Source organism: Tilletiaria anomala, assembly GCF_000711695.1.
Source record: "Tilletiaria anomala UBC 951 chromosome Unknown K437scaffold_28, whole genome shotgun sequence".
Classification (NCBI taxonomy): Eukaryota; Fungi; Basidiomycota; class Exobasidiomycetes; order Georgefischeriales; family Tilletiariaceae; genus Tilletiaria; species Tilletiaria anomala.
The window spans coordinates 31473-50899 of NW_013546994.1; the positions used below are offsets into that span (position 1 = coordinate 31473).

At 58.0% G+C, this 19427-nt stretch overlaps 3 protein-coding genes across 3 annotated transcripts; 1 reads left to right on the forward strand and 2 right to left on the reverse strand.

The window, feature by feature from the left end:
* Positions 1 to 44: 44 nt before the first annotated feature.
* K437DRAFT_91409 (uncharacterized protein) lies at positions 45 to 2157 on the reverse strand. Its single transcript, XM_013388468.1, has 4 exons — positions 2020 to 2157; positions 1302 to 1898; positions 701 to 1215; positions 45 to 615 (listed from the first exon to the last, which is right to left on the reverse strand). The coding sequence occupies exons 1-4, from the start codon at positions 2088 to 2090 to the stop codon at positions 281 to 283; spliced, it is 1518 nt and encodes a 505-aa protein (XP_013243922.1). The 5' UTR covers positions 2091 to 2157; the 3' UTR covers positions 45 to 280.
* A 973-nt stretch (positions 2158 to 3130) lies between these two features.
* Positions 3131 to 7514, reverse strand: K437DRAFT_222992 (thiolase-like protein; the record flags this gene model as incomplete). The annotated part of the gene is made up of 4 exons (XM_013388469.1): positions 3131 to 3413; positions 3488 to 4193; positions 4281 to 6639; positions 6714 to 7514. 4 exons carry the CDS (start codon positions 7512 to 7514, stop codon positions 3131 to 3133), a joined length of 4149 nt encoding a protein of 1382 aa, XP_013243923.1.
* A 1198-nt stretch (positions 7515 to 8712) lies between these two features.
* On the forward strand, positions 8713 to 17429 carry K437DRAFT_273590 (uncharacterized protein). The gene is made up of 5 exons (XM_013388470.1): positions 8713 to 10006; positions 10090 to 13445; positions 13510 to 13950; positions 14014 to 16014; positions 16077 to 17429. The coding sequence occupies exons 1-5, from the start codon at positions 9098 to 9100 to the stop codon at positions 17308 to 17310; spliced, it is 7941 nt and encodes a 2646-aa protein (XP_013243924.1). The 5' UTR covers positions 8713 to 9097; the 3' UTR covers positions 17311 to 17429.
* The last annotated feature ends 1998 nt before the right edge of the window (positions 17430 to 19427 follow it).

The window sequence follows — 19427 nt, forward strand, 5'->3', positions numbered from 1 at the left end:
TGGACCAAGCGCCGCGCCTAATATGCCCCACGCCTCAGGGCTTTCTTTAGCTTAACAAAACTGCCAGAAAGACACAGGAGCGCCAGAGGAAAGCAGGTGCAAGCTCGTAAAGACACTTCCACGCTCATCTACTCCAGAAACAAGTCTGTTCTGAGCGGAGCTCAGCGGCAGCCTGTGATCCATAGGTAGTGCGATGCACACACTTGCGGGTGAGCTAGCGTGTCGCTCCACGATGCATTGTCCTGTCAGTCTATCCCAAACCCCAAACAAATGCGATGCATTAATGGCCCTTCGCTTCCGTCTGCCCTTTCCCTTCTCGCCGACCGGCAAAAGAGGCGGCGGCTCCCGCTCCCTTGCCCTCTGCTTCCTGCCCAAGCTTGTTCTTCTGCTCCTGCGCCACGCTGTCCTCCTGCATGACCGAGCTCATGACCTCCATCGTGCGCTTGATAATGCCCTTCTGCGCGTCGGCCTCTGCCTTGAGCCGGAGCTCGGCGATACCCTCGTCGGCGTAGAGCGCGAGCGGGAGGAAGAGCAAGTGCGCACCGCTGTCTGCGGTGGAAGGAGTCGTGGACGGAGAGGGGGAGCCGGTGCTGCGTTCCACCCAGCGTTGAAGAGCTGCGAGAACAAAGGGTGCCAGGCGGAGGTTTGAGCCTGACGTCCACGTCCACAAGTCTGGTCAGCGTGCCTCCTCTTGACTCACCTGCAAACTGCGATGCATTAGACAGGCCGATAGCGCGCAGCCCACGTTCTTCGCAGGCTTTGACGAGCCCGATCTTGTCCTGCGGGACAGCATTGAAACCCTGGCCCTGCGCCATGAGCTCGTCGTCTTCGCGCAGGTACCTAAGGTGCGCCTCGAGGCGGCTGCGCAAGATGCCCGCCGGAGCCAGCGAGGTGGAGAGGCCAAAGAGCGTCGCAAGCTTGACGAGCGTCGGCCGGCTGAGCTGGTTAAGCGCGCCAACTTTGACGTCCGTGCCCTCGGCCGCGGCTGCAGCGAGGATCGGCTGGACTTCGCTCGTCGCGTCGCGCAGCTCTCCGACGACGCGGTGCTTGGTCAGCTCGGCGCTCGAGTAGATCGACTCGAGCTGGGAGGGCAGAACGCAGGTGGAGGGAAGTAGGCTCGGCATGTAGATCACCACGATCGGGAGGATCTCCTCGAGGATGATCAGGATTGCCGCAAAGAGTGGCAGCTTGCGCATGTCAGACGAGTGCGTTCGACTGCAAAGTTCCCGGAAAGAGACGTAAGAGGGGGAAATCAGCGCCGGCAGGGATGGAAAGAAGCGAGAGCCTGCGAGTCATCATACATCAAAATCCTATCCGCGCGGTTCAACACATATCCCTCCTGTCGGACGCGCCGCTTGAGCTCGACGACCTCGTTACGATTCTTCCATATTTGCTTGAGCCCTTGAAAGTAGAAGCGGAACAGCTGCTTAGCCATCTGCCACAAGCCCTTCAACCTTGCCCGCAACGAGGTTGGTGGCTGCTGATCTGGCAGAAGCGGAGCGCCGCTCGAAAGCACCACCGAGACAGGCTTCGAGTCCTGCTTGCTGATTACTGTGGTGTTCTTGCCGTCGGCTTGAAATGCTGGCGGCTGCACCTCTTGGGATTGTGCGAGCTGCTGCTGCTCTGATTCGTTGATGACATCGCGTGTTGGACCAGGCTTCGCAAGTGTAGGCGTAACAGCGACTTTTCGCCGCTTAGCCAAGGAGGAGGCGGGAGGGGGATAAGGCAGTTGGTCAGGTCCTTGCGACTGCTTTTCGGAGAGTTGAGCATGCTGGTGCAGTACTGTCGTGTGAGTCAAGAGGGATCGGCAGGGCGGTGCGGACGCCACTGCCCATGGTGTCCTTCGCGGTCGCAGCCGGTAAGCTTCTGCTGAAATGCTTCGCAGAGATAATCTTGAGCTGCGGCCATGAGCGAGATGTAGTAATGTGTCAGCACCAGGACCCCAAACGCAAGCCCCTCCGTCCGAAGAAAGGAACGAGATACGAGCGGGAAGACTGAGGTTCGAGTCTGCATACTTACGTGCTGGCGAGGTCTGACGCAAGAACAATGGACGCGGACGTCGACGCAAGACATGTTGCACCGCGAATCATGGCTGTTTTGCACGATGGCCGAGCAGCCCTGCGTGTTTTCCCCAAAGCTAAGCTCCAATTGTGATGAAGGAGAGGGAAAGAGGTTGATGTCGAGGAGCGCGTTGGAGTCGATCTGATGAAATCGCCGTCAGCACAGAAGAAAGTGAATTCCGCCCTGGCTGGGGTGTTTGCCTGCCTTTTTGTTTGTATGCAGTTCTGCCCTCCGCGCCCAGAACCCGGAGTGCGTAATACTGCGATGCTTTATTCGTGCACACCTCTTCCTGCCAGCTGTGCCAGCCTGGAACACTATGAATGCTTTGACGCGCAAATCTAAATGCTCTTCGGTCGTTTCAGCAGAAGTGATGAGTCAGAGTCCTTCTCGCTACAATTAAATATACGGAAGGCAGACGCAGCTGGCAATGACCGTCACATGCTGCCCGCGTTCCGAGTCGTGGGGCCTGGGAAGTGTACCCGAAAAGGGTTGAATGAAACCTGGATGAGAAGTCAAGCTGGGGCCCGTTGACCTTGTTGACTACTTCAACAGCTCCCTCACATTCACAGCGTTTACCTCCTTGCCAGTGGTGGTTGTATCAGCGCATCACTCGGACGGTCGAACCTCGCCCATTTGAATGCTGCGAGCCGGCTTGGTTGAGGTACCAGATCGAGCGCTACACACTTGTCACGTTGGCGCGCAAATGAAGTTCGGTCTGCGGGAGTTTGCTGACTGAGCTCACGCAGGACCTTAAAGTCCTCCTCTGCTATACAGCGACTGCGCTAACAGGTGGCTATTATGCACCAGCGAGCAAGTTTACGCGGCGCCGTCGTTGGCGAATTGACGCCAAGCTTGTGGGCGCGATGATCCTAGCCTCTATTCACGCCCTTGGGATGCCGTACTCTATTGAATTGCGAAGTATGTGAACTGATACATTTGTGCTGCTCAAACGAAAAGAAAAATGTGGCATGGACCGAAAACCCGAACGTACTGCCTAAGCGGCGGACGCCTGCGACTGACGCTGGTGACGAATGAGACGATGCAACGACAGCCTTAACGATCAACATGATCATGCAGGCAGCTTGTGAGCGATGGCAACGGCTGAGTCCTCTGAGTGCGACAAGCTGATTGCAAACTTGAAGCCGGGCGCGGCCTTGGCCGCCTCGCCGTGCAACTTGACCTGGGGGCCTTCCGGCGTCGAGACGATCTCGATCTCCTTCATCGACGCCGCCGCACCCTTGGACGGGACGCCCATTGCCTTGAATACGGCTTCGGCAGCGCAGAAGCGGCCGCAGAAAGAAGCACGTGGGTCCGGCTGAGCGCGACAGTAGTCGATTTCGGCTTGCGTAAAGCTTAAAGATGAGCGCAAAGGGAAGCAATCAGTAGGTGCGCAGGCAGCGGAGAATGGGAAAGTGTTTTAACTCACTTTCTCTGAAGGAATGCTTCGTTATCCGATGGGAAGGTCGACACCTTTTCAACGTCGATACCGACACCTTGAATACCTTGCATCATATTTGACAAGTTGGCCTCCTGTTGGACCGCCTCTGGCGCCTTATTAAAGTCGGGGATGATCGCATCGGCAGGCGGGGCAGCCAGCGGCTTCTTGAAACCGTACGTACCACCGGGCAGGTCGGAAGCGCGCGCGTTGAGGTTCAGCAGCACCTCGTCCTCCAGATCGGCAGGGTATGGCGGAGCGCTCTCGACGCGCACCAGGTCTTCCTTGGTGAGCGCGCTGTGCATGCGTGCGTAGGTCCTTCCCTGGCGGTACTTGCGCATCTTTTCGTACTTCTCGTGCTCCTCCGGACTCAAGCGGCCCAGGAGATGGCCAGGGTGCAGTACGAGAATGACACCGCCCACCTGACCGAAACCGAATGAGGTCACGAGTGCTGCGTTCAAATCCTGCGGCGTGCGCTGGATGCTGTGCGAGTTGTAGAGCAAGTACGTGTACTTTTGCAGCTCGGGTGAAATATCATCGGCGTTGCGGTTGCCTGCCACGACGGAGCTCAGCACGCTTTGCATCACGCCGTTCAGCGCCCATGCAGCCGCACCTCCCTTGGCGTGACCGCAGATCCACTTCTGAGCCATGACGGGGACGGCAAGACCAGGCGTGCGGCCCATCTTCTCGAACATCTCTGCGGACGCAGGCGCAGGAAAAGAAAATTAGTAAGCTTGAAGCACAGAAGGTCAGCAGCCAGACCGTTCTTGCATTCGCAACTCACGCTGGTAGACGTGCGACTCGTTCTTGTCGTTGGCAACCGTACTGGTACCGTGCATGCTGATGACACCGATATCGTCCGCGGTGAGACCCCATCCGGCTAGAGCTTTCTGGAGCGGTGCAGCGGCAGACATGACACCGTGGCCGGGTGCAGGGATGGAGCGACCTTGTTTGTCGGTGTGAGTGCTGGAGTACGCAACGACACCTTGGATCGGGCAGCCCATTTCGATGGCCTGGCGCGCGCTCATGAGGATCTGCACACCACAGCCTTGCGACTCCATGAAGCCGCTCCTGCTGCGCGTCGTCGGACGTGACATCTCAGAGGGCTCGCGGCCGGCAGCGAGCTCGTCGATAGCGTTCGAGGTGGCCTTCATGTTGGCAAATTCATACGAGCCCTCCTCTGACAGGTCGTCGAAACCGCCGGCGATCATCACCTTCGCTTTGCCGGCCAAGATGGTCTCGGAGGCGATCTCGATACTCTGCAGACCGGTTGCGCATGCGCCGACGGGGATCTTGACGGGACCGGACGAGGACAGGAGCAGCAGGTTGCACCAGCCGGCGACGGTGTTGATGAACGTCTCCTGCAGGATATCCTGGCTCACCTCGAGCTCCTTGACGCGATCGATGAACATCTTGTGCATGGACGACTGGCCGCCCATGCCGGAACCGAGAGAGGTGCCGACGTGCGAAGGGTGGACGTACTTGTACAGCTCGTACGCGCTGCCTCCGAGACCGGACATGACGAGCGCCTCGGCGGTGCAGACGAGTGCCCAGAGCGTCGTGCGGTCGACGTTGGCGACGATGTCCTCGGGGATGCCGTACCGCTTGCCGCTCCAGCCGGTCGGGATCTGGCCGGCGACGAGGCGGCTGAACGCGATGGCCTTGGGGACCAGGATGCGCGCGCCCTTCTTGAACATGACGAACCAAGCGCCCGCCGCTGCGTCCTCCCACGCGTCGACCTTGTCGCCGTGCTCGCGCTTGAACTTGGCCGCCTCCTCTGCAGAGACCTCGATCGGTTCCAGATCGTGGTTGAGTTCGATCTCCTGCATGAAGCCCTTCTTCTTGGGGTCGTAACCGCCAAAGAGCTCGGGCTCAATCAGGCGTACGCCGGCATGCTCAGTGATCTCCTTCTCATACTTGGCCTTAATGTCCTTGTCCTCGACCGGCTCGCCGCTCTTGGCATCGACCCAACCGACGTAGGACTTGGCGCCGTTCTTGAGGGGGCCATTGTGGTGCTTGATGAAGCCCATGATCCAGGCCATCTCGATCGTGCCCTCGATGGTAAACTCGCCGCGCGCCTCCATTTCCCAGCGCGTGCGAGCGGAGCCCCAAGGTCCGACCTCGGCAAAGCCGGTGCAGACGACGACCTTGTCCAAATCGATCGGCGCATCAAGCTTGGCGATGGAGCGTAGGTCCTTGTATGACCCGAGGATACCGGGCTGCGCAAAGCGGAAGTTGGCACGCGGCTGTACATACACCTTTTGGTGCAGGGCCTCAGCCGCGGCACCCTTGATCACCTTGAAGTCGGCCGAGGCGTCGAGGTTGATGGCGCGCTTGCGCATCGCCTCCTCCTGCAGGCCCTGTCGCAGCGATGCCGTCTTGGCTGCCAGGTCCGGGATGCGGTCGAATCCGCCGCCGAGGTCCGCGAGGACTGGCTCGACCTGTGCGACGGAGGAAAAGACCGGGTGCAGCAGGCCGAGCAGGTTGAAGGCCATCTCGATGCTGCTGAACGTGCGCATGCCCATCTTCTCGAGTGACTGCGCTACGATGTTAGACTGTTCCATGAGACCTGTTCCACGAACCCAACCGATGCACGCGCCGGTAATGGACAAGTAATCGGACCAGCCCTCGGAGGACCAGCGGTTGGCGAGCGTTTCGAGGCCGATCTTGGACTCAGAGTAGAGGCCGTCGCCGCCAAAGATGCCGTGGTTGGGCGACAGCGGGAGGATGATAGTCGTAGGGCGCGAATTGAAGTGCTTTTGCTCCTTCTTGGCCTTGATGGCACCGAGTAGGCGGATGACGTTGGTGAGCATCAGGCGGTGTGCCAGCTCGCTCTTGTCACCGATCTGGTCGATCGGCATGCCTTGCTCCGAGATGGCGGCGCCGGCGTAGACGTGGTCGAGGTCGATGTTCATCGTGTCGTAGATGTAGTCCGCGAGGCTCTGCACGTCGGCTTTCGACGCGCCGTTGAACGGCAGGATGGTGAGCGACGAGCCGCGGGAGCCGACCTCCTGGTAGATGTTCTGGTAGAACTCGCATGTCTTGCGCGAGTAGGATGAAGTGGTGATGATCACGCGTGCGCCGCCTGCGAGGAGACCCTTAACCATCTCGAGACCGATTGAGCCTTTCCCGACACCAGTGAGCTGTGCATGCCGTCGGAGGAGCAATCTGTCAGTCGAAGATCATTGCCGATGAAGATCTTGGGAGAAGCACTCACCAGAGCATTCTTGTTCTCGAAAGTGAGACCCTCTTTGGCCATCTCGCCGAGTAAGCTGAAGTAGACACTGGTAAGCTTGGCGCTGCTCTGCCACCTGCCGGCGACCTTGCGTTGAATGTTGAGGAACGGCTGCCTGTCGTCTGGGATGGAGAACTCCGGCGCAGCGGTCATGCCGCTGACGATGGACGTGCGGCTGCCGCTTTCCCTGCGCGCCGAGAGGGGCTTCTTGGCAGCCGCTGCGGAGCTGCCGGCGGCGCCGGTGGCGGAGCCGGACTGCCCGAGGGAACGGACGACTTCGCTGTAAAGCGACTTGATGGTGGCCTTTCCCAGCTTGCTGACTGAGGGCTCGTTGCGGATGAGCGTCCAGAGCTTGGCGATGTTCTCCTGCGCGCGCTCGACGTTGACCTGCGCGAGCGCCGAGGCGTTACTGCCGCGCGTGCCGGCGGCCATCTCCTTGACGTAGGCTTCGAGCTTGCGAACGCCCTCGCGCTTGGCCTCGTGGTAGACGATGTTACCCTTGCTGTCGATCTCAGTCGTCGGTGCCGTCGGCGCGTGGACCTCCTTCCAGACGGGCGGGGTCCCGATGGCCTCCTCGCAGTTGGCAACGAGCTCGGCGCCAAAGTGGTCGAGCAGCGCGTACGTGGGACCCTGCTCTGGGTTGACCTTGGCGAGTTGCGCCTTCATGAAGCGCACGAGATCCGGGTCAGCGCGGTTGATGATGGAGATGCATTTGGCTGTAAGCTCGCGCGAGAGCGCCGAAGAGGGGCCATCGCTCCATGCGGAGCTGGTTGATGCGGACATGGCGACGCTGCTGTCGGCTCTACGCCTGGTGTGGGAGCGTGCGATGTGGGTTTCCCGGGGAGCCCGCTTCCTATCGCGCCGAGTGCTGTGAGGTACAGCGTCGAGGGTGGGGCCGGGTGGAGTGCACGCGGGTGTACCGCGCTGGTGCTGGTTAAAGTGTACGTTCAGCAGCGGCAGCAGCGACGAGGACAAGGGTCAGAGGATGGAAAGACGAACAGCGGGCTCGCAGATGGTGATGGGAGGAATAGTAGCTTGTATATGAGAAGCCAGGGTGTCTGTCTATCTGTCTGCTCGGTTCTATCCCAGCAGAGACTTCAGTCCCAAGCAGCAGCGGCTGGTGCGATACGACGAGGGCGAAAGTGCGAACCCAGAGCGGACTGCCATCAGGAAACTCCGGGGAGGATGGGAAGTGCAGCGTTCGGTCTGGGAGAAGTGGAAAGGAAGGCCCATGCGCACAAGAAAGAAAGATGAGAGGAATGGATGGAATCAATGGCAAAAGCGCACAGGCTCTCTCTCTCCCGCACACCCACAGACTCCCTTCATCCAACCCGGGCGTGAACGAAAGAGGCAACGTCTCCAGACTGCAATGAAACTGGCTTGCCCCCTTGCTGCGTTTGGAACTGGCTGTGGACTTGTGTATGACCCGGCTGGGGCCCTTGCGCGTGCCTGTATGTACACAGTGAAAAGATTCGGGCGTGTGCGCGAGAGAAAAGCAGAGTGTAGAGTGTGCATGAACCACTTGGGGAGTTTGTGGCCCAACACAATTTTCGCGCGGGCGAAGAGCGATCGATGCGCCGAGCCGAGGACGACAAGTAGTTATCTTATCTTGAACACTGCTCTAATGCCGCTAAGCGCAGCCCGCACCGACGATTTTTTCTTCCAGCTGGGCCGCGGTACCGCAGAGTATAGAGTGTGCCTTTGTTGAGAGCGTTCCGCTCCCCCATTCGGGCAATCAAGCACAAAAGAAAAGCCCTCGTGGCCCAAACCCCAAGGTTTTCTCAGACACTCTCAGTTCCTTTTTCTTACCAGCCGGGTGGGCCCGTGCACACACTGCACCCCATGGATGGGAACATTGGCTCGCGGTGGTAGACAGTGCGAATTCGCGGGTTACAGTGGAGCTTGTGCTGCAGACCGAAGAAGGAAGGTACGTCAATTCTGGTGCAGCCCACCCCATCCATAACCGCAAAACAGGAGCAGCAGCTGGGTTCGATAAATCCATTGAACGCCGTGCGTTTCGGTTGGTTGCCAGGCGCTCAGTTCGTCGTGGACATTGTGAACGCGCTTGCGAGTGACCCTTTTTTGCACGCAGCTCACTCCCACACTCCCGACCGCAAACTCCACAGCTGAGGGAGTGCGTCAGATATATCACACCTTTATACAGGGACCACCCTCAAAGAATCCTCTTGCCTTCCATCTCTCGTGTCCGTCCCTCCACCGATCAGCACCATCCCGCCTGTCCTTCCAGAGAGAGAGCCAGGCTTCGGATTCTACCTCACCCTTGGTGGCATTGGGCAAAGGACGCACGCATAGACCAATACCGCGTCCAGGAGCGACCCGCTCACCCTCCTAGAAACGAGGCCGCCATGCCTGGCAGCAACAACTCGTCCAACAACCGCACCGAGTCAGAGGACAGCTTCGTGCAAGTCTCGACTCCCACTACACACACCATGTCCGCTTCGGCAAGTTCCTCCGCCGCATCCTTCCGCTCGCTCACCTTGCATGCCGGGAAGCGCACCTACGTCCGCATTCCCGTCCCCGCGTCGCCATACGAAGCGTGGATCGCAGCCGATGCCCTGCGCGACGACTTCCTGCGCCAGCTCTCCAGCTCTACCCCTGCTGGCGAGGGCGAAGCCGCCGCCGTCGATGATGCCGGCGAGGGCACAGATGACCAAGTCGGCAACGACGACGGCTCGAACGGTCAAGACGCAATCACCATCAAGGAGCAGCGCCGCATTAAGGATCGCGAGGCGCAGATTCTACTCACCGCCCAGTTCATGCAGTACGTATGCGACAAGGCACGCACCGGGAGCGCCAGGAGCAGCGCCCACTCGATCGCCGTCAGCAAGCACGACCTCGGCGTGCTCCAGAGCACCTGGGCCTTTTTCAATGCCCAGTTTCTCCACTGCATCGTCCCCGGCTCTGCAGCGGTCAACGATCGCTCTTCGCAGAGCCTGATCGGCTCACTCGCGAGCAGCGTCAGCAACAGCTCTGAGTCGACGCCAACAAGCGAGTCGGACGACCCGCTCGCCGCGCAGCTCAAGCGCAACGCACAGGTCCAAGAGATCCACACTCTCGCCAGCAAGTTCGACGCCGAATCGCGCGACACGGTCGTCCGTGCCTACTTTGAGGCGTTTGCGCTGCTCGAGAAAGTCGCAGTCTCCGGTGACAAGGACGTCCCCACGCCCGTTTTGCCGACTCCCAAGCTTTTCACCCTCGCCGAACAGGGCCAGGCTACCGTTTTTGGCATCTTTGGAGGCCAAGGCAGCAACGAGGTACGTACATGCACTGCTGGAAGCAATGGAACCGCTCTAGCGTGATACACTGACACGTCTCATAACTCATGCCACTTCTGCAGGTGTACTTTGACGAGTTGCAAGCCCTTTTCAATGTGTACAGGCCGCTGCTCAGCGCGACGGTCCGCGCGGCAACCAAGGTGCTGCAAGCGCTCGCTGATGAAGCGACCGCCCAGGGCTTCGCCCCCTTCTACACGCACGGCCTCGACGTGCACGGCTGGCTGACGGGCAGCGTCCCACGCCCGCCTGTCGCGTACCTCGCCAGCAGCCCGTTGAGTCTGCCGCTGATCGGCCTGACGCAGCTCCTACAATACCTCGTCGTTTGCCGCGCCGCCGGCCTCACTCCGGGCCAGTTCCGCGAGCGCATCCGTGGCGCCACCGGGCACAGCCAGGGCGTCATCTCCGCCGTCGTGCTCAGCGCGTCTGGCTCGCACGACCAGTTCGCCACCAACGTCGTCAAGGCTGTCGGCCTCCTCTTCCACATCGGTAAGCGCGGCCAAGAGGCGTTCCCATCTGTCACGCTCGAGCCGGCGCTCATCGCCGACGCCGTCGACGGTGGCGAGGGTGTGCCAACGCCGATGCTTAGCGTGACCGGCCTGCCGCAGGCCGCGCTCGAGGCGTACATCTGCAAGACCAACACGTACCTTGACGAAGATAAGAAGGTCCAAATCTCGCTCTTCAACGGCCCGCGCAACTTTGTCGTCACGGGCTTCCCGCGTTCTCTCTTCGGCCTCGTCAGCAGCCTCCGCACCGTGCGCGCAGATGATGGCGTCGACCAGACTAGGATCCCGTTCAGCAAGCGCAAACCTGTCTTCAACGCGCGCTTCCTGCCCATCAGCGTGCCGTACCACTCGTCCTACCTTGCTGGCAGCACCGACCTCGTGCTGGAGAAGGACTATGCGGGCGGTGCAAGCTTATGGGAACCCGCGGAACTTAGCGTCAGCGTCCTGCACACCGAGAACGCTAGCGACATTAGCAAGCTGCCAGACGGCCGCGCGCTGCTCAAGTCCATCTGTGACCAGATCTTCACGCAGCACATCTTCTGGATGCGCGTCGTCGCTCTTTCGGACGATGTAACGCACTGCATCGACTTTGGTACAGGTGGCCTCTCCGGCATCGGTGGCCTCACCGCCCGCAACCTCGAAGGAAAAGGCGTGCGCATGCTGATCCCGTCCGGCCGCCATGCGCGCAGCCATGAGCTGTACAGCCTTGCCAACGTCGAGCGCGAGGTCAACTGGGCCGATGCATTCGCGCCCAAGCTCGTCAAGACGCGCAGCGGCGCGCTCCAGATCGACACGCCCATGAGCAGGATTCTCGGCCGCCCGAACATCATGGTCCCCGGCATGACGCCCAGCACAGTCCAGGCCGGCTTCAACGTTGCCACCCTCAACGCCGGCTACCACATTGAGTTGGCCGGCGGTGGGCATTACAACCCCAAGGCGCTCCGTGCCAAGGTCGCCGAGATCCAACGACAGGTCGAGCCAGGTCAAGGTCTGACGCTCAACTGCCTTTACATCAACCAGCGCCAGTGGGGCTTCCAGCTGCCGCTGTGGCAGGAAATGCGCAAGGAAGGCCTGCCGCTGCAAGGCTTCTGCTGCGCAGCCGGCATCCCCTCTGCTGAGAAGGCCAAGGAGGCCATCGACGGCCTCAAGAGTGCTGGCATCGAGCACATCAGCTTTAAACCCGGCAGCGTCGATGGCATCCGCCAGGTGTGCAACATCGCAGCTAGCAACCCGGACTACCCGATTCTTATGCAATGGACTGGCGGCCGGGCAGGTGGTCACCACTCGTGCGAGGACTTCCACCAGCCCATCTTGGCGACGTACGCCATGATCCGCAAGTACTCTAACATTATTCTCGTCGCCGGCTCCGGTTTCGGCAGCGCCGAAGACTTCTGGCCGTACCTCACCGGAGACTGGAGCGTCAAGGAGTACGGCGTCCAGGCTATGCCCTTTGACGGTGTTCTCTTCGGCTCCTGGGTCATGACTGCCAAGGAAGGCCATGCGAACGACGAAGTCAAGGAGCTGATGGTGCAGGCCAAGGGTGTCGAGGACACCAAGTGGGAAGGCACCTTTGACAAAGAGACCGGCGGTGTCATCACCGTCACGTCTGAGCTCGGTGAGCCGATCCACAAGATCGCCACGCGCGGCATCAAGCTCTGGCACGAACTCGACAAAGTCTGCTTCAGCTTGCCCAAGGAGAAGCGTCTCGCCTGGCTGGCGGACAAGAAGGACTACGTCATCGAGCGCCTCAACGCTGACTTCCAGAAACCATGGTTCCCGCAACACCTCGACGGCAAGCCAGCCCAGGGCGTGGAGGAGATGACGTACGAGGAGGTCATCCGTCGCATGCTGCGCCTGCTTTACATCTCCCGCTGCAACCGATGGGTCGATCCTTCGTTGCGCAACCTCATGGGTGACTGGCTCAGGCGCGTTGAAGAGCGTTTTGCCGGCATCGAGACGGCCGGGAAGAAGGTCTCGATGATCCAGTCGTACACCGAGCTCGACAAGCAGCCCGAGCAGCTCGTCAGGAAGTTCCTGACCGAGTACTCGGATGCGCAGTATACGCTGCTCTCCGCCGAGGATGTTGCATTTTTCCTCGCCATCTGCAACCGTCCAGGGCAGAAGCCAGTACCCTTCATTCCGGTCCTCGACGAGAACTTCTCCATCTACTTCAAGAAGGACAGCTTGTCGTACGCCGAAGACCTTGACTCGGTCTTTGACCGTGACCCGCAGCGCGTCGCTATCTTGCATGGACCCGTCGCAGCTCGTCACAACACCCGCGCCAATGTACCCATCAAGGAGATGCTTGGCACTGTAGAGTCAACGCTGGTTAAGTTGCTTCTCGAGCGGTACTACGGCAATGACGAGAGCAAAGTCCCCGTCGTTGACTACCTCGGAAAGTCACCACTATCGGTCAACATGCCTGACTTGTGCGCCCAGTACGGCATCAAAGCCCTTGCGCGTGATAACACGTCCATCTTCAAACTCGGCGAACAGCGGGTTCCAGATGCCAAGACATGGCTAGAGGCGCTCGCCGGTCCCGAATCCTCCTGGTTGCGCGCTCTACTTACTAGTGTCAGCGTTGTACAGGGCAAGAACTACATAAACAACCCGATCGCTCGTGTCTTCGCTCCGCGCGCCGGCCAGGTCGTCGAGGTCACGAGGGACACTCAAGGCCAACCAACCAAGGTCTGCCTTTTCGGTGCTCATCGTTCGTACGGCAAGACCGACGCCGGTTTCAAGGCTGTTGAAGTCAAGCGTAGCGGGAACCAGATCGAGGTCCAGCTCTTCGAGTACAGGTCGGGCGAAGCGCTACCCCTTCCTTTCGTCTTCCACTACCACCCCGAGCGGCCTTATGCTCTGATCCATGAAGAAGTGGCAGCACGCAATGAGAACATCAAGCGTTTCTATTGGAAGTGAGTAGGATGTAAGCGTGGCAGCTTTGCTAAACTTGTGTCTAAACCGTATCCTCCTCTGCAGGCTCTGGTTCTTCCAGGACATGCCCTCCGTCGAAACGTTGACCGCGCGCAAAGAGCACCACAGCCCGTCCAAGACGCTCGATGCTGCTGCAGTCAAGAAATTCTGCCAGATCGTTGGCAACAGCAATGCCTCGTTCCAATCTGGGGGCTTCGCTCCCATGGACTTTGCGATCGTCGCAGGCTGGGAGGCTATCATGCAAGCACTCATGGCCAGTTGCGATGCAGACTTGCTCAGCTTGGTTCATCTGAACAATTCTTTCAAGACCGTGCAAGACTCCAAGCCACTTCGCGTTGGCGATGTCTGCAGCGCCACGGCGTCGGTGCAGAGCGTCAAGATCTCCGACACTGGAAAGTCCGTCGCTGTTGAGGGTGTCGTGCTTCGCCAAGAAGCCGACAAGATGGTGCCCGTGATTAAAGTCGTCTCGAGCTTCTTCTTCCGGGGGTAAGTTTTTGATACGTTTTTCAATCAAAAAGGTGGCAGTACTGACGTGAAGGACTTCAACAGGCGCTTCACCGACTTTGACACCTGCTTCGAGAACTCATCTGATCGGTTCTCGTTCGAAGTCAAGACGAAGGCAGATGCTGCTGTCTTGCTTGCCAAGGAGTGGTTCTCCTGGACTGCACCCACTCCCTTGCAGCCTGGTACGACCCTGCATTTCCATGTCGACAGCGTCAATCGCTTCAAGGACAGCATCTCCTTCTCTGCGGTACAGGCCACTGGCGGTGTGTATGTCAAGGACTACAAGGATGACTTGATACAAGTTGGTGAGGTCGACTACGAAGCAGAGTCTGTAAGCTACGGCAACCCTGTCGTCGAGTACATCAAGCGCGCTGGCGGCAGCTCTCAAGGACCCGTCCCGGTCGAGAATGGATACTCTCTCATCACTCCAGACTCCCCGGCTGCATTCGCTGCGCCTGCAACAAATGAGCCGTACTCGATGACTTCTGGCGACTTCAACCCCATTCACGTCAACCCTTACTTTGCCGACTTTGCATCCTTGCCTGGTACCATCACACACGGGCTGTTCTCATCAGCTGCCACGCGCAAGTATGTTGAAGACGTCGCTGCAGAGGGCCATCCGGAGAGGTGCCTCAGCTTCCAAGCCAACTTCACAGGCATGGTTCTACCCGGCGACAAGCTTGAGGTGCGCCTCCGCCACACAGCAATGCACGCAGGAAACAAGGTTGTTAAGGTCGAGACGTTCAACCAACACGGAGAAAAAGTCTTGGATGGCCAAGCTGAAATTGCTCAACCGCCAACTGTCTATGTCTTTACTGGACAAGGTAGCCAAGAGCAAGGTATGGGTCAGGATCTGTACAACTCGTCCGTGACCGCGAAGGCGCTCTGGGACGAAGCAGACAACCATCTGCGCTCAACCATGGGCTTCAGCATCCTTGAAATCGTCAACCAGAACCCGCTCACCAAGACTGTTCACTTTGGAGGTGTCCGCGGACACGGCATTCGCGATCGCTACATGTCCATGGCATACGAGGCGACCGACGAGAATGGCAACGTCAACACCTTGCCATTGTTCCCCGAAATCACCAAGAGCAGCCAGAGCTATACGTTCCATTCGCCGAACGGCCTGCTCTTTGCCACTCAGTTTGCGCAGATCGCCTTGGTTTTGGTCGAGCTAAGCGCCTTCCAAGACATGAAGCAGAGGGGTCTCATCAAGAGCGATGCAGCATTTGCAGGTCATTCGTTGGGTGAATACGCAAGTCTGGCTGCGGTCGCTGCTGTTTTGCAGGTTAAGGATCTTGTTGATGTCGTCTTCTACCGTGGTCTGACGATGCAACGCGCTGTCAAGCGTGATGCGCAAGGCCGCAGTGACTACGGAATGATGGCCTGCAACCCGACGAGGATCGGACCCTCTTTCTCCGACGGTGCTTTTGGCGAGGTCGTCGACACTATCGGTCGTGTCTCAGGGCGCTTGATCCAGACAGTCAACTTCAATGTCTCTGGGCAGCAAATGGTCATCGCTGGTGAACTCATCACCCTCCTCACTATGACCAATGTGCTGAACTACATCAAAATCCAGAAGATCGACCTCAAGCGGCTTCAAGAGATCATGAGCATCGAGGAAGTCAAGGAAAAGCTCGAGATGATCGTGACCGAGATCTACTCTAACGCGCAGGAGGAAGCTAAGAAGGGACCGATTCAGCTGCAGAGGGGCTTTGCGACAATTCCTTTGCCAGGTATCGACGTGCCATTCCACTCGCAATACCTCACTGGTGGTGTAGCGCCGTTCAGGTCGTACCTATCCAAGCGTATCAACATGGAAGGGATGAGCCCGAATCTGCTGATCAATCGGTACATCCCGAACCTGATCGCCAAGCCGTTTGAACTCAGCAAGAGCTATGCCGAGATCATCTTCAACCAGACGGACTCCCCCCGTCTGGATCGTGTTCTCAAGAACTGGGACCGTGACGGTTGGGGAACGCCAGAGCGCGAGCAGAGGCTCACTACGACTTTGGTGGTGGAGCTGCTTGCCTACCAGTTTGCAAGGTGAGCATTCCCTTCCCTTTTTCAACGGAGCTGCCATACTAATGCCTTCTACCCAAATACAGTCCCGTGCAATGGATCAGGACGCAGGAACTGCTCTTTGGCGAGCCATACAACTTCGAGCGCTTCGTGGAATTTGGACCAAGCCCGACTCTTGTCGGCATGGCTCAGCGCACCCACAAGGCATTCTACAAGTCGTCAGATGAAGCGCGAGGAAAGCGAAGAGTAATGCTGTGCACCAGCAAGGACAAGGAAGCGTTGTACTACGCCTTTGCAGATGCTGAGCCCGAAGCAGATGTTGCGCCTGCGTCTAACGACGCTCCGGCGGCCGCGCCATCTGCCGCCGCACCTGCACCGGCGCCAACACCTGCACAGGCTGCTCCTTCTAGTGTTGGAGGTACTGCCGCCAATGTGCCCGACGAACCTCTCAAGGCCGTCGACACGCTTCGTGCCATCCTCTCGCAGAAGCTCAAGAAGCCCATTGCCGAGATTTCGCCCAGCAAATCCGTCAAGGACATGGTCGGCGGCAAGTCTACCATGCAGAACGAGATTGTCTCAAGCTTGATCGAAGAATTTGCTACCGTGCCTGAGCGTGGTGAGGAGCTTCCTGTTGAGGAGCTTGGCGCGGCGCTCAACATGGGCTACAGTGGCACTCTAGGAAAGTACACTTCTGGTCTTGTCTCCCGCCTCGTGGGCAGCAAGCTTCCTGGTGGTTTCAATCTGTCGAGTCTCAAGTCTCATCTCAACAAGGCGTGGGGTCTCGGACCAAGCCGCACCGATGGCGTCCTTCTTATCGCCATCACGCAAGAGCCCGCGAAACGACTCGGATCAGAGCCTGAAGCCAAAGCATGGCTTGACTCGTTGGTACAAGCGTACGCTTCAACAGCAGGCATCAGTCTCAACCAGGGTGGCAGCGGCGGTGGTGGAGGCGGTGGAGGTGGCGCAGCCATCAGCAGCGAAGAGCTCGACAAGCTGCGTGCGCAAGAGCACGAGCACGCCCGTCGTCAGATCCAGATCCTGCAGCGCTACCTTGGCGAGGACGGGAAGGCAGGCGGTCGCGAAGCTGCTGCCGTCCGTGGTGAACTTCAAGCAGCGCAGGCTCAGCTTGATGCGATCTCCACCGAGCACGGTGAATTGTACACCAATGGTATCAAACCTCGCTTTGACGCTCGCAAGGTCCGCACCTTCTCGTCGCACTGGAGCTGGAGCCGACAGCAAGCTTTGACGCTCTACTACGACATCATCAAGGGTCGCTTGGGGCTCGAGGAGGGCAGACTTCAGCTCGTGAAGCAGGACTGAGCCTTGCCTTTTGGCCTCTCTTGCAGCCATACATACTAGCATCTCCGGTTCTTTCTAACAGGCAACATATAGAATCTGTACTCTTAGCAATTTCACGCAATGCATTCAGCTCTCAAAGGACTCTTGTAAGACATTGGCCTCCAAAACTGTTGCCATTGGTTCTACGAATACAGGATTCAGAACAAGCAGCTTTGAGGTCTCTTTCAGATAGTGTGATGAATTGCGAATGGCAGAGATTGCCGGGCCTTGCTAACCAATGGATTCCATCCCAGACTGCTCTTCAAAGCAGTCCACCTTGCCGTTCCCTTAAAACAATCGGCATCTCGCTTGTGAGAGTCCAGCGTGTACTCTGCCTCGGCCAATCCAACTACCTTTCTTTCAGCGTGAAATGCGACCAGCTCTTCTTGCTTTCGCATGCGGGTCTCGAGTGGACCGCCGGAATACTCGCGTGCGGAAGCTTCAGGTAGATGGAGGTCAACATGCCGGATGAAAGAGGGACCCTTTGGCCAGTCCTGGCAAATAGTGTACCTGCATGTGACACCAGACTTGCTCTTGCGTCCATGCAACAGTGAAAATGTCTGACGCCTTCGTTGATCAGAGCCGCCAAAGAGGTTCCCCAAGAAGGGATGAAAGGTTATCAGATGGGCTGACTAGGTTCGTGCTCGGACGTGATAGGTCCTAGCACCTTCCAAGCGACGCGTGATGGCATGTTCTTGGCCGCGCTGAGGGGAGTATGGACTGGAATTTATAGCGATGGAGCCAGCAGTCGCCGAATTGCTTTTGCAGTCTTGCCAGTCCGCTCAATCACAGTGCCGCCCAGCCTGTTCAACCTTGAGCTCGACATGTGCGAATTCAAGTGTCTTTTGCCAATTTGACCCCTCTTGAAGGCGATCGCAGTGCTTCTCCCGACCGGACTAAATCTCTTTGATGCTCCTGAGTGTGTCTTGTTCTTGCCGCCTCCCCAGGTCAAGGCCACCGGTGAAGTAGAAAGGGCACGAATTTGTTGCTGGTTAACATTCCGAAGAACCTCGGAGGCGCCCAGGCCCAACCTTGAGCGAGCGAATCCAAACATTTCCGCTGCTGCTCGGCGGTTACAAGCGCGTCTAAGGCTGAGGAAACTCAGCGTGCAACAGCAATGAAAAGACTGTCGTGGGAAGTGATGTGATTCTTGGGCATATATATCCAAAGGCAACTACAAGTGGAAGCAAGCACACAAGATGACCTGACTAATCCGAAGACATCAGAGCTAAGAGCATTGGAGAATTTTGGGAGAATTAATAACCCGGGAAAAAAAGAACTCACCCTGAATACAAACGTATCGGAAAGCTATGGCTGAACTGGGGGTTTGATTTTGGTTCCCTAAGAAGTTGTTGCTTAGTACCTTGGCAAGAGCTTCGAGTCCGTTTCCGCTCCACTATTTAGGTACGAAGCATCAACTTTGCTATAGTACTTCGTCACTATTGTCCCTCCCTCCTGAAGTTAACTGTATGACATAATAAGCCTTTTCTTCCACATTGTACACCGTGGGAACGGCGCATAGGATTCTCAGCTTTGATCTCGGTCATCATTTGAGGCACCAAGCCTGACTTATTCGTTATTGAATACACTCGTTTCCTGGTGCTCTTCGATTGCCTGCCCTTTCCTGTGTCTGAAAACGAACAAGGATCATGTCATGATAGGGTTGGAAAAGCAGCCATGCGAATCAAGAGCAGGCTACAATCTTGAGACAGCCTGGAGCTCTCAAGGGGTTGCGGAACGCCCTCTACCTGTCACTGTTGGGGAAAAGTCGGACAATCTCGAAGAATTCTTGCAGGAGCTTGGCAATTAGAAAGCCGCACAACTCTCCTTTGTTGAGGTCTCGCTGATCAACTTTATGCAGCAGCCAGGTGCCAATCAAACGACGCTCGTGGATAATTTCAAGGAGCTTGTGGACAGATAAACATTGCTAACCAATTTAGTTAAGTACCAGCAAGATCATGAAAAAGCGCACGCAAGGTACCAGTCGGACCTCTCCAGATTCTCGACGAGTTCCCAACGCGTTTGCGAAGACGGGACGGCAAGCTCTTGAAGGGTGCACGGAGAAGTGCACAAGGTTGAATACGATGCAGTGAATGGCC

Excerpts from the sequence above, each read along its gene's own strand:
- K437DRAFT_91409 (XM_013388468.1), bottom strand. The coding sequence starts at position 2,090 with ATGATTCGCGGTGCAACATGTCTTGCGTCGACGTCCGCGTCCATTGTT. Across the intron at positions 1,899-2,019 it reads GCGTCAGACCTCGCCAGCAC|CTCAAGATTATCTCTGCGAA; the intron begins GTAAGTATGCAG and ends TCATGGCCGCAG. Across the intron at positions 616-700 it reads TAATGCATCGCAGTTTGCAG|CTCTTCAACGCTGGGTGGAA; the intron begins GTGAGTCAAGAG and ends TTGTTCTCGCAG.
- K437DRAFT_273590 (XM_013388470.1), top strand. The coding sequence starts at position 9,098 with ATGCCTGGCAGCAACAACTCGTCCAACAACCGCACCGAGTCAGAGGAC. Across the intron at positions 10,007-10,089 it reads GAGGCCAAGGCAGCAACGAG|GTGTACTTTGACGAGTTGCA; the intron begins GTACGTACATGC and ends CCACTTCTGCAG. Across the intron at positions 13,446-13,509 it reads ATCAAGCGTTTCTATTGGAA|GCTCTGGTTCTTCCAGGACA; the intron begins GTGAGTAGGATG and ends CCTCCTCTGCAG.